This window comes from Pollicipes pollicipes, unplaced genomic scaffold (genome assembly GCF_011947565.3).
Source record: "Pollicipes pollicipes isolate AB1234 unplaced genomic scaffold, Ppol_2.1 Scaffold_3447;HRSCAF=4054_pilon_pilon_pilon, whole genome shotgun sequence".
Taxonomy (NCBI): Eukaryota; Metazoa; Arthropoda; class Thecostraca; order Pollicipedomorpha; family Pollicipedidae; genus Pollicipes; species Pollicipes pollicipes.
In genome coordinates, this window is record NW_023596297.1 from 8,793,874 (window position 1) to 8,807,330 (window position 13,457).

The 13,457-nt window shown below is 50.1% G+C and overlaps 2 protein-coding genes across 2 annotated transcripts in view; one reads left to right on the forward strand and one right to left on the reverse strand.

Annotated features, from left to right (window-relative positions):
• Positions 1–1,804: 1,804 nt before the first annotated feature.
• On the reverse strand, positions 1,805–5,201 carry LOC119091579 (methionine adenosyltransferase 2 subunit beta-like). The gene is made up of 6 exons (XM_037214387.1): positions 5,195–5,201; positions 4,804–4,913; positions 3,694–3,881; positions 3,363–3,515; positions 2,434–2,630; positions 1,805–2,095 (listed from the first exon to the last, which is right to left on the reverse strand). Exons 2-6 carry the CDS (start codon positions 4,905–4,907, stop codon positions 1,805–1,807), a joined length of 933 nt encoding a protein of 310 aa, XP_037070282.1. The 5' UTR covers positions 4,908–4,913; positions 5,195–5,201.
• A 3,577-nt stretch (positions 5,202–8,778) lies between these two features.
• The window catches only part of LOC119091580 (transient receptor potential cation channel subfamily A member 1-like), a 57,856-nt gene continuing 53,177 nt past the window's right edge, over positions 8,779–13,457 (forward strand). The window contains exons 1-2 of the mRNA XM_037214388.1: positions 8,779–8,895; positions 10,292–10,471. Of these exons, the coding sequence (XP_037070283.1) occupies positions 8,779–8,895; positions 10,292–10,471 (297 nt within the window). The remainder of the gene's footprint in view (positions 8,896–10,291; positions 10,472–13,457) is intronic.

Below are 13,457 nucleotides of genomic sequence, written 5' to 3' on the forward strand. Positions count from 1 at the left end.
TCGATGAGGTGACATAATTTGTGTGACGTTTATATGGTGGCATATATACCAGCATGACGATGAAATAGCCGGCATGAAACATTCTGCAATGGTTCGCGGGTGTCAAGCTGATATCATAGGGTTTTACGTCTTTTAAAAAGGGCAGGGCTGTGAACTGCACTAAACGCTCTTTAAGATGAATATCTCAGTTCAAAACCCATTCAAATATGGAGCACTCCCTCTTAATGCAGATTAAGTTAAACTTCGACCACCCGTACCAACTCTGTCTCCATCCCCACGGCTAGAAATGTGTGCCGCCGCTCATGGTTATCAGTTAGGCCAAATCGTATTTTAAGGGCAAGCCACTGAATGGTGGTCAGAGTTCTTCCCCTACAGGAAGTGATAAAATTCTGACACACCCAAAGGCCACCTTTCCAGGCTGCCGTGGTAAAACAAAAACAATCCATGTTTTCAGACATGAGGGTGCAGTTTTACGGAATGAATGAGACGAAGTGTTAAGTCCTTTATTAGATGAGAAGGGTCCTGATCGCCTGGTCAGCTGGCAATGGGCGGAAGTCAATTGGAAGAACCCGGTCCAAATCTCGGAACACAAAGGAGAGAATTTGGGTTGCGACGCATACATGACTGAAAGCGAAACGCATCCAGTAGCCAGTCCTTCTCAGGACTCAAGAACACATGATAACGGCCGGGGAGTCACCTGACCAAAACGTTGCATGCATGCTAGCACATCAGGCGGGGACGACAGTCAATTTTGTCGCCCGTGATACTATCGCCTCTTCCCAATCCTCCGGTATAAACACCACATTGTCCCAGCTGTACAAAAGGGGCAAGAGACATAATTTCTGGTGCATCATGTCTGTGTCATCATCATTTAAATTGCACGCAAAAGCATGCCAATCTGATTCGGTGGGCAGCGTACGTCCCGATGCCCCGCGCCAAGCCACTCATCATCCGCGGAGGCAAGCGTGCCACGCGAACGGGTTTGCGCGTTTCACAGCCGCATAGTCGAACAACATTCTCAGTGTGCTTCAGGCGAACACGGAATGCAAATGAGTGGCGTATTTTGGTTTATTGCGCGATACAACCGTACCGCCATTTTTCATCTAGCACGTGAGCGTTCAAATACATAACAGCCAGCCATTGGACACCCGTACACGTTTCAATGTAAACCCATATACCACGGCTTCCCGGTACGTCAGTAAAACCAAGCCCTATCAGACCTGAGAGTCATCACCTGAAGGCATCACTCACGTTCACCAAATGAAAGCCGTCAGCGCGATCCTACACACTACCACGCCAGAGCGCAGACCCTGTTTGCCAGTGGAAAAACTACGCGCACAATAAGCGTACATGACCCAATACGCAGCAGCGTCGACCTAATCAAAGTTAGTATTCCAATACCTCAGTAAAAACAACCTGCGGTAAAAATGTCTGCACGCTGTATACCGCATCGCACAAACGCTGACAGATCAGTCAAGCCGACGGCGCGGTCAGTCCTATGGGACTACTCGACAGACGACTGGTGCTGTTGCCGCCACATCACCGGGACAGCCTTCAGCCGGTCGGGCAGTGGTAGCACGTCACGGGTAAGGCAAAGCTCGACGCGTCACTCCCGGAGCCAGGGAGGCGGACGTCAGGGCGGAAGGCGCTGCAGCCCAGCTGTCGCCGCGGGCGTACGGGACACTGCGGCGCACTGGCCGTCGGGCTGTGCCAGCCGTGAGCCGGCACAGGCAGCTCACGTCGCAGCCCCGTCCTGACCTGGGCGGGGCGGCGGACGCGCCGCACACCGCCGGCGCCCCTCCGCTCAGCATGAGCCGGCGGACGCGTCGCCGGCCTGCTGCTCCGCCCAGGGCAGCAGGCTCTCGTGCAGACCCTGGGCCAGCGGCACGTGCTGGCCGATGCCCAGCCGGCGCAGGCCGCTCGTGTCCAGTCGGCTGTCCATAGGGCGGCGGGTACCGGACGTTGGCGGCGTGCGGCATGCCGACACGTGGTCCAGCGGCAGCCCGAACAGTGCTGCCATCTGCTGCACCAGGGTGTACTTGGTGACTGGCTCCTGGCCGCTCCATTGGAAGATGCCGAAGACCCCGTCGCGGTCCTGCGCACCAGCACTGGTGTGAACCAGCCAGCCCGCAAAGACGGACGGTGCCAGCAACTGGGCCGAGGTGTGTGGCCGCAACACGCACTGTAACGACGTTGTCACTCCGCGCGTGCGGGACGGATGAGAAAGCAAGTGACTGCTGATTAGTACTATCCACAAAACACATCAAGTGAGCACCGATAAGTCTCAGCACAAACCGTTTAAGATCTGTGTATATGTTGCATACGCACTGTCACAAACGCAAGGCGTGCGTCGGTCATATGCCAGGCGCATCCGTCAGGCCACAGTCGTCCTAGCCGGCACCGCCCGTGACGCGTCCGTCGCCGGCCACTAACCTGGCGTTGTTTCTCGATCAGCTGGCGGCACATGGCGGCCACGTCGCGCACGTGGGCCGGGTAGCGCACCTCCAGGTCGGAGACAGTGTAGCCGCCGGCCGGCGGGTTCAGCAGGGCGCCGAATAGGACCGTCACAGCCGACTCCGCCAGGTACTCCACCGGCCCGTACAGGATCGGCACGCGCAGCACCAGCGAGCCTGGCGGACGCGCGTGACGTCACGCCCCCGGTCAGTGACCCAGTCGACCCGCGCGTGACCGTCAGGTGTAGCTCTAACCAACTTCGCGGACACGTATGACGTCACAGCCCAGCTGGCGCTCCGCCGGTCCGTGCAGGGTGGGCACGGTTAGCGCCAGCAGGCCCGGCATGCACCCGTAACGCCACAAACAGGCTGGTTTGACAGCTACGCTACCATCACAGAACATTTCAAAGTAAGAGATCGACGCCCGCAATATCAGTTGGCCTGTTGAGCGAGCTTGATACAACAGCTCACCTGCCTTGTCCGGGTATGTGCTTCAGCGGCACAGTGTAGTACACAGAATCAGCACGCGAGATATCTGCTAGTCCAGCAACTGAACCACTTGTAAAGTTACAGCTCGGTCAGAGTGCGACAGTCCAAGCCAGCTCCTGTTCTGGGTCGCACGAAGACTGTACTATTAATAATCGATTGCTAAGAATTTCAGGCGTTTCTTTTTCACGCCCAGAGTACACCTCGCAGACAGGCAGAACCCACGCATGTACTATACCAACAACGAACGGGTCACCTCAGATTCACTGGAGCACTTATATCTTGCTTAACACAGATCTGCACTGCATTCGCCCATTTGGCAATGCTCGGGGATTTGCATCCACTCTCCAGCTGGCGCGCCAGGCGCCTCGGCGGTCCCGCGTTTCGGTTGCGCCTCCGCGGCCGCCGCTAACCATGACTCGCCTGGGCAGTGTTTGAGGGTGGCCTGCTCTCCCTCGTACTTGGTCTGGCCGTACAGGTTGAGCGGGTTGGGCTGATCGTCGGCCATGTGCGGCGGCGAGACGCCGTCGAACACGTAGTCAGTGCTGATGTACAGCAGCTGTGCCTTTAGCTCCGCTGGAACACGTCGCAACGCGGGCCTTCGCGTTAGCTTGAACTGGTTGCAAACATATTCCCTGCCAATGCGGGCATGAGTTGACATCAAATAGTGAGCTGGTTTTCACAACAACCATTGTCTGTCGAAGGAATGGAAGAGTGTGGGACAGCATGCGCACGATGACGTGGCGTCACATACCGGCCAACTCCGCGAGGACCTGAGGCACGTGCACGTTCATCCGGCGTGCTCCCTCGGCGTCGCCCTCCACCTGGTCCGGCTGGCGGTACGCAGCCGAGTGGATGATGACATCAGGCCTCAGCTCGCGCACTTTGGAGCGCAGTGCGTCACTATCCAGCAGGTCTAATGCGAGCAGGCCTGGTGACACACTGCAGACAGCAGCAGGTCAGCAGCATGGCCATCGAGCATCTCATAGTACACCAAATGCTTTGATGCACCATATGGTTTGCAACATGCAAAAAAAGCTTGAAATACCACTGCAGCCCTGCATGTGCAGGATCATCTGTTCCTGGGTATAGAGTGATTTATGTCTTCAGGGGTATGCTTTGTTCCTTTCCAGTCAGGTAAGGTCATGATTTGACATGACAAGAAGTGAATGACAGAATCTTTGGCCCCTGACAGAGAAAATATTTTAATATGGTTCATTGCTGTGTTCTCTAACTCCAAGACATAATTTAACTGTAAAAGCCTAGCATCATTACTGGAAGGGGCCAAATGATCCCAGTTAAGAGTAAAATTCAGCGAACAATTGTGGCTAATCAAAAATAAAACTGCCTAGATGATGAATTTATCATGTTAGCAATTAAAGCCATTTACTTTAAATCCCTTAAACTTCAGATGGTCAGTTAATCCTTCAGCTTGTTATGAACAAGACTTCAGATGAGGTATAACCTTGGTACAAGCAGGCTTAACATCTGTACATAATTCAGCATGTTGTTTTGTTTTGATGGATCATGCTGATGTCAATCTTTACACCTGAATGTTTTTGTTTGAAAGTTTGTGTTGTAATGGAATATGACATCAGAAAGACACAAAAGGTCACTGATATTGGTACCTTAGGTTGCAAGATTACATTGTTGATCAATGTATGCTCTCAACACATTAAATATCATAAATAATCATAGATAGGGGACTGTTGGGAAGGAATTGGTGAATACAATATTGCACATACATACATATATGCACATACCCAAATATTTGAGTATATATATATATATATATAAGCTCACATGTACATATATATGTTTATATATATATATATATATACATATATATACTTATGCAACTCACCGGCTCTTTGCTAATCCAAACACGGTGAAGCCATTTTCTTTAAAATCTTTGACAAGTGCTCTTCCCAGTAGTCCCGATGCTCCAGTTATCACCACTCTAGTCATTTTTAGCTGAAAAACGAGGTATCGTCAATGTCCCTCCAGTACTACCCGTCCTTTAAGAAGATAAATGGGTAACCGCCGCGTAGGTCTCGCATTTACTAAACCGTTCTCAGTCAATAGAATCGAGAACGAAGCTAATAACATACTGACATCAATAGGTACACAAGCCATATTCCAGCACCTCAGGCATCTTCTTATGGCTCCATGCCATTATTAATGAAAAATTCCCTATTTTATGGCAATAAATAGTACTTAGCCTCACCCCGTCACCAGCCCCGCCCCCTTCCGACACATAAACATGTAGTACGGCGGTCAACTGATCATGCAGATAGTGAAGGTCACAAATATTTTCAGCTGACTGTAATATGACGTCACATAACCACAGAATTCTGCCAACCTGGGCAGCGTTCCCCTTTGGCGAAGTACCTTCCCGAGTACCTACCTACCTATGACGTCGTAAAGCCCTACGTCATGCACAGGCTACTATAGCCCAAGCCGCAGGAGGTGTCGTGACGCACTTGCCTCTGACGCTATAAGTTGCAACTTGTGGACGGCGTTTGGTTCTCTGAAACGGGACTCTGGTGCTCGTTTCGAACGGGACTTCACTGTACCGGATAGAACCGGACGGGATGGAGCGGAGCCAGATGGGATCAGATAGAGCTGGAAAGACCGAACACTTATCGGACTCTGGCTTCTATTTGATTTGGTCGATCCCTCGACATCGCATCATGCAATGCTGACCGGCCGGCGGAGCGGCGAATTGTAAAGCTACGGCGTCGAAGTTAAAATATATTTACACGTGCGCGGTGAGTGCGGCCATTTCCACACGACAGAGACAGTGGCTCGGAGAACGACTTGAGGCAAAACTAATGTCGTTAAAAGGACAGAATGACTGGTCTGCGCATGCCCTCGATTTATGCCGCTCAGATTCTTTCTGTGAGGGTCTTTGACTGTCATTTAAGCAGCAAATGATCAGGCGGCACAGCGGCTGGAGCGACGTGGGGGAGGGGTAATACATGGGGCACGTACTGCACCGTCCGCGCTAAGAGGTGCGTGGAGGCCCGTTAATGTCACAAAACAATTAAAGCTCTAAAAAATAATAAATCTAAACTCATACATTTTGCATGGAACGCCCCATACTAATTAGAAACACCTGCCATTGTAACACAGCATCAGAGGTGTGCAGCCGCGCGCAGAAGTACCGTCAGGGCCGCTCCGCACGGACGCTAGTCATCAGAGCGGCTCTGACGGCCTTCAGAATTCCAACAGCTGACGGCGTGGCCAAACCCTGTCTCGAAGAGCCACACGGCGGTGCCACCGGAGGCCCCGACTCCAAGCGAGACCCGGCTGTGGCCCACCGACCGCGCCTCGCTCGATCAGCCGCCGCCCTGGCCTGGCCCACGCGCCGGCGTCGGCTGCGGTCGCACGTCCACGGCTTCAGTCGAGTGCTGACTGGCTGGCTGGTTGGAGCAGGCTGGGCGAATGCACTGACGCCTTCTCACATACGCAGGTAGGCGGTTTCAGCACGTGCAGTTCAAGTCAGGTGCCACGCGCAGCTTGCTTCGGCTACCGGACGGCGGAGGGTGGTTCGCTCTCTCTACTATATGCTCCTATGCTCCTTAAATACTCCGCAGTCCGTGACGTGACTGTGCGTGCTGCATAGACTGTATGACTAAGATAGACTGTATGACTAAGATAGACTGTATGACTAAGATAGACTGTATGACTAAGATAGACTGTATGACTAAGATAGACTGTATGACTAAGATAGACTGTATGACTAAGATAGACTGTATGACTAAGATAGACTGTATGACTAAGATAGACTGTATGACTAAGCCAAGCAAAATGTAAACGTTCATAGCTTCGGAAGCCCGTATAACATTGCATGTCAACCCGACTCCTGCAGCGTTTCGTTGTGCTTGAAACTGAATGTTTGCATTGTGACTACTTTTCGTATCTATATTACATAAGATGCATCAGTAACTTTTAATACCAACGCGTACGGCCCACATTTTGAAGCCATGCAACCCTCACAACCAAACAGAAAACAGCAGCCTATTAAACCAGATCGATCGGCGGTTTTGTTGTAGGAGAGGAAAGGTTTTAACTTATTTACTTGACGGCTTAAATCATATTGCACTTAAAAGTAAAAATGGGGTTTATGTCACTCCGCGCCCCTTTCGAAAATCAGTCTGCTGACCGTACAAGGTAGCCTAGCGTTTGGTCCGACTCACAACGTTTTTGATGCACTGTCCAGCTGCAAAATTTTTGATGAACGATATTTTGCTCATGCGAATGCCCGCGGCGTTGCTCGGTAAACATTTAATATGACAGGTTTATCTATGGGTGACAAACCATGCTTAGCTTAGTGTCATTACCATGTATAAGGCACGAAGACAGGCACTGTGTTTGACGCGCAAATGCTGACATTGTATTAGACCCGCTGACCATGTTCCTTTGACTGCATACACTGCTTACCGTGATGCCACCATCACCATGTGCAATTTTTCTGAGCTGCTTCTACCCTTCCAACTCACCTAAAAGCCCCTGTATAGATGCATTCAGATACGCATGTGAAATAAAATATTTATTTCATGCGTGCTATCTGTGAGCGTAACACCAGTCAACACCATCTCGTCACGTAATTAACAATCTGGCCCAAGACTAAAGGAAAGATCGTTGACAGTTTGGCGTACTTCTATTCGTAGACGTCGAAAACCATCTTCCACTCTCTCCGTATGCAGGCTGCGGGCGACGTCAGTGAGGAGACGTGAGGAGACGTCAGTCAGGAGACGTTAGGAGATGTCACCTTTAAGTGTATCGGGTCCAATACAGAAGCTGTCAGGAAGCAGAACTGTACAGGACAGTAGCGAACAATTTGGGCGTTTGGAGTGTTTTTAAATATTTCTCTCTTGTCAAAAAGGGACCTTCGCTGTTCCGAATTGCAGCCTTAAAGTGGAAGCAGAGTTTCTGCACCCAGAGCAAGTACCACTTCCCAACTCAAAGTCACATAAAAAAGAACGCAACGATGAATCAGAACAAATAGGTTTTCATCCTGATTATACAGTCAAATACCAGACCCTGTCACCGTCGCGTTGTACCACCGCATTCACAGGCCGATACAGAACTAGGCAGACATGCCGAGATTTTTCCTGGACAAATGACCATAAAATAGATCAGAACGATGATCAAAGTACACCGTGAAAAATGCTTACGCCTGGAAACCAAGTTATTGATTTATTAGTCATTGGGTCATAGCAAGTGATGTCACGAAAAAGTTTGGTTCCAGAACACATATACTGGGGAGACGCTTCTTAAACGAGCCTGCTGAGACAACCGACAGCAGAAACGCCTGGATCGGTTGAAGGGAATGTTTCCCATCTGAAGATATTGCAGCAAGCATAAGCTATGATGAAACCGGCTCAGTTATAACTATTGGCTTGTTTTTTTAAGTGGAAAAGAATGCTCTACACAGCACAATTCTCTGTTTAGTAAGTATGCTCCTCAATGTGTCATTGTTTTATTAAAACTAAAAAAGTACTAAAAAATCAGACTTGGTTAGCTATGCTCCCAAGAAACCCGCGGAATGTAACCCCTGCAAGTGTATTTACGAAACCTCAAAAACCCAGGTGTGCGAGATGTGTACCATGACCGTGTCTGGCTGCTGCACGATCTGTTTTTTGTGCTTTTCTAACACTTGTTGGCATTTCCCTCCGTCCTAAAGTGTAACGCCCACTGTTAGTAGAACTCCCGTACAACCGCGAAATGTCTCTTCATAGGCATTTGCCTCAAGCGAACAGCACGGCAGTCGGCTAAAGCTCAGCGTCTGCCGCCATTTCCAGACGGCGCCCGAGGCTGCCGCTCTGCCGCGATGTCGTGGAGAGCGCTGGTCAACCACGTGACCCAGCGGGCCCGCGGCGGCAGTCCTGACGGCGCCGACGTTGAGGGGATGCCCGCTGGCGCGTGGGCGCGAGCCGTCGGCCCGGCGGTGAGTGGCCGCCAGCGATCAGCCATCCGGCACCGCTGCTGCCAGATCTCGGTCCATCGCAGGGCGGCCGCGTCCCGCCGGTTCCCGCAATCGTTTAGTGGAGGCCCTCCCCCGCCCACACCCTCGGTTCATCATGCTTTGCGGGTTGCTCGGACGTTTCTTCCCCCCCCCCCCTCCCCGTCCCCTCTTTGTTTCTTATGGCACCACTTCCCAACGAGTGCCGTCGGCAACCCATATTTTTTTACGGGCCCAGTGGCTACTACAACTATCTATATCTCTATTCGTTTCGCATGGTGATGTTAGGTGAGGCCAAAATGATCACTAACGTCATGGTAGATTTGAGCACTATTGGCCTTGGAGGTTGTACTACGTGCGATGCTCTCATACATAGACGTAGGCCATGTCATTGGCATGACAAGCGTCGGTGACAAATAGCAGCATTCAAGCAGTTTTGTCGATCCGCTGACGAATAATGCATGAAGGAGCGGTGTTGTACAGCACAGCAGATCATAATCGCGTGGCCGGCTAAACAAATACAAACAGGCACAAAGGTTTTCACTTCTTTAAGTTTCCTACATTTTTTAGGGACGTTGGTAGGGACTAGCAAGTAGCGCGATACTCATCCAAGTCAGTCAAAAATGTCGTAAGAATTTCCCCATGATTGACAAAGAGCCTTTCTGTATGTCGGCTGCCTACTCTTTACAGCGAAAATGTGCTACAGATGTTCGGTTTCAGCATTGTAGAACATGATGGCACGGCATTTGAAGCGCAGAAGAGGGAAACGTGACAACATTTGTTGTGTTCTGCATAATTGGGTTGAAATATTTTGACGATTACATCTTTGTCTTAATGTAGATAAAATGTAGCTGACAACGTCTTTACACGCTTATGTCCTTAACATCACTCGTGATATTAGATCTCAGTTATCAATTCTGTACTTTCAACTTCAGCCCCCGGAGGCTTCGCGTTAAGCGTGACGTTGGAACATGTCTGCCATGTCAGACTTTGCGGGATCTGACATTGCTCCCCGGATGTTGCGTAAAACCGAGAAACGTCTGAAAACTTTGCCTCCCACAACTTTCGACAGGCGGCGAAATAATTCCTCCCTTGAAACGGATACAGGGTCCAGGAGCCGTTTCGTCTCCAGTAAAAAGCATAAACCGGCCAGAAACTGCTGAAACGCTTTACAAACAGCACAAGTGCAGCCACGTGGTTTAGCGAAAACACTCTTTCGTCTCCTCCTCCCTCTGACATTAACTTTAGCAAGCTAGGGTCCAATGAATGCGCGGTTCCCAGTCCGCCCCTGTCTGACGCTGACACTGATATCAACTACAGCTGAGCAAGGACGAGATATCTGCCTGATCTTTGTGTCTGACCGGCACTGGTCCGCCTTCAGGTGCGGCCGGGACCGGAAGATGAGAACCAGCCGTCGGCCCTGTCACTGAGCGTTGTGACACAAAAGTGGCGCGCATTGCTGCGCCGCCGGCCCGCCAAGAGTGCCGCTGCTTCCGGCGGTTCGGCCTCCAGTGACGGCCGGGTGTGCTTCGTCAAAACTAGCCCGTACCGCATCCTCAGGGTGAGTGCCGGCCTACCGCTGCCAGCGCGCGCTCTATGCACTGTCTCGGTTAGAGACGTGAGAGCACTGTCGCACCCGACGTTGCAGCAGCACCGCGACTCCACACATCGTTAGATTCACCTTTCCCTCAGTGTGCGGGTCTGTCCTGCGTCTGAAAACTTCAGCTCGCTTCTGTCCGGCTAATGCCCCTGTCACAGGAGGATGGAAAGGGGGGGGGGGGGGGCGTCTTAAATCTCCAGTAGAGCGGCACCACCAGGTCTAATTACGGGTGAATCCAGGCTTTTGTCAAGGGAGTATTCACACTTCTCTTTCGTGCCCACTGGAACTTAGTGCGCTACCACCCTTTACAAAACGTGTCCGGATCTCGGCCACCTCATTCTCGAATCCTTATTTTTTATCGGGAAAGCATCCTCCTTTGGGCAAGGACAAAGAAGACATGGTAGGCTAGACATGGCAGGTAAGTATGCACATGACGCACATAATTTCTCCAGGGAATAATAGATCCTTCCATCCTGAGCTAAGTATTCCGGAAAGGATATAGCAAAGTTGGCTGCTAAAAACCTCACATTCCCAAAGCCGCATTGCGCCTCGAAATTAGTCACTGGTAAATGCCATAGCGGAGAAATCAAAGCCATAGTTTGACGCTTCGCTGAACTCGCGAGATATTAGTTTGTGTTGACATATCTTTTTTTCGAAACAGTGTACTTCAAGCTTTCGTGACATTCTTTTACACAAACATTTTGACAAATTATTGTGTTGCAAACATTACAGAACACAAACGTTGGAAACAGCGTTACGCAAAAAAAACGCGAAAAAGTGTTACTCTCGTAGTGGTGAGCAGGAGCCAAATGAGATTCTTCCCACTGGAGCGGCTACTTCAAATAGGAATCCATAGCTACTCAGAAGTATTTCGTGAAAACTAGCATTACTGATCAAGTTGCACGCGTCCGGTCTAGCGATAAATGAAAAGTACAGAAAGGTGGCACACTCCCTTTAGCTTATTTGCCACTGAAATGCATCCACAATGTTTCATTCCATTTCAGAAGAGAAATCCGTACTATCCCTTTGAATGGATGGCTCCATCGCATGAGTCCAGTCCCGTTCCGTTCAGTTCAGACCCATTATCAGGAGTTTCCACACAACATAGAATGGTTTTAACTTTGAGCACCCCTAACAGGTCATCAGGCGACAGTGGCTTTTTAGCAACACGAGGGTTGGTTCATAAGCTGTCAATATCATTCACCATAAGCTTCACAACAACTGGAAGTCATTCGACATAAGCTGTCGGTATGTGGTATCTATATGCTGTGCCAACTTTCTTACAACAAATATGGCCGGCGCACTGACCTTAATTCCAAAGAACGGCAGAACCGGCTTCACTAAAGTTTGTGATACCGCGCCTGCATACAAGCTTGAATCCCTAACGCGGAACACCGCCACCAAATTGACTGTGACAGGTTGGGCGCGGTACAGATGATTTAGGTTTGCTTTCGTTGATCGAGATCCGGTATTGCAAACTAACATACTGGTTACCAATAAAGAAATTTGGGGAACCACGGCGGCCGAGGACACGTTTTTTGTGGAACGTATCTACCACATGTCGATACCAAACAAGCATTTTACCTAAAAAGCCAGCCTTTTCCACAAAACGAGCAAAAAGGCGGGACAGCCGCCCGTTCGAAGATGAGTCTTTAACTGAAGCTGACAAATTGTAGAGGATTGATATAAAATTTAGGTTAGGAAATGTATGTATTACTACACATTTGTATCGTTACATTTCCATTTTACAAGTAGGGACAACCCTTTGATGTGTGCACCGAAAAGTGAAGGTGGGATCTGTCCACCCTCTTTTTTCTCAAACAGTCTAAAAGCTGGAATTTGCCAGCACAGTATTGTCGATGCACCCTGTAACAGCAGAGTGAGGCAGCGATTCATTTCAAACCAACACTGTCGACCGATAACTGCTTTCATTGCAGTCTTGCAGATTCGGGACGTCCGCCAATGCGACCGCCGGCCGGTCGCACCTCCGAGCGGACAGTCGCGGCGCGGCAGGGCCACCGTCAACTGGGGGCACACGTTCGCCGTGTAGTGCCCATTCGTGACGCTGTTCTCAGAAGGTGGTGTGTCGCTGGGCAAGCCCTCGCTCAGGTTCGCCCTGAGACCCCATCACGCCAGGATATTAGCCATTCGTCGACAGCTGGGACCGCCGTTCACGGAAGGCCACCCGGACTCGCAAACAAACGGGAGGCCGTGAACACTTCATTGAGTCATTCCACGAAAAGTGAACACGGCTAGGTGCATTTCAACACGCACCCTCTTTACCTTTGATGAGGACAAGCCTATGAAGTAATCGTAGGTCGCATACGGTTTTGAAAGTTTTAGAGCCGTACAGTGCACCGGTAAGGAACTAAGAGCAGGTAAACGTAGACGATGACGACACGAACCCTATTTTCGATTTTCTCCAGCAAAAACAGTTTGCGGAAAATATGGTTTGGGAAAAGTGTATCGGAATGCTTCACACCCATATTTTCTGAAGCATGGATCAATATAGCAGTCGTGTTAAATAAGGCGTAAAAGTGTATCAGTTGTACGTTTGATCTCGGTTTCTAAATAGCATGGTCTCGTCGGTTAAAAAAGCGGCGGGCAATTACCAATGGGCAATTGACGGACAATTAACTTCCCGGCGGCATTTTTCTGGGGTGGTGTGGTGTAATGGAAGATAGTTCGGAAGAGGTACTGTTGCGGGTGTCCAACACGCGATTTGCATCCCAATTTTTAGCACCCGCTCGTGGAATTTCGACTCCCCAGGAAAGACAACGTTGAAATGAACGAATGATCTTGGGGAGTTGGATAGCCGCATTTCCCAAATGACATAGATGAGTCGGATAGGTAAGAATGTGCACCAGTGAGAAACAGTTCTAGATGCATATCTAGAATAGCAGTCATTACGTTTGAATAAAGAGCGTTAACCTCTATCTCTACACAC

Bases quoted from the DNA above. Each gene is read 5' to 3' on its own strand.
- LOC119091579 (XM_037214387.1), bottom strand. From the start codon at position 4,907: ATGACTAGAGTGGTGATAACTGGAGCATCGGGACTACTGGGAAGAGCA. The intron at 2,631-3,362 runs GCGAGTCATGGT...CGCGTCCGCCAG, and splicing joins CACCCTCAAACACTGCCCAG to GCTCGCTGGTGCTGCGCGTG. The intron at 2,096-2,433 runs GTTAGTGGCCGG...GCTGGTGCGCAG, and splicing joins TGATCGAGAAACAACGCCAG to GACCGCGACGGGGTCTTCGG.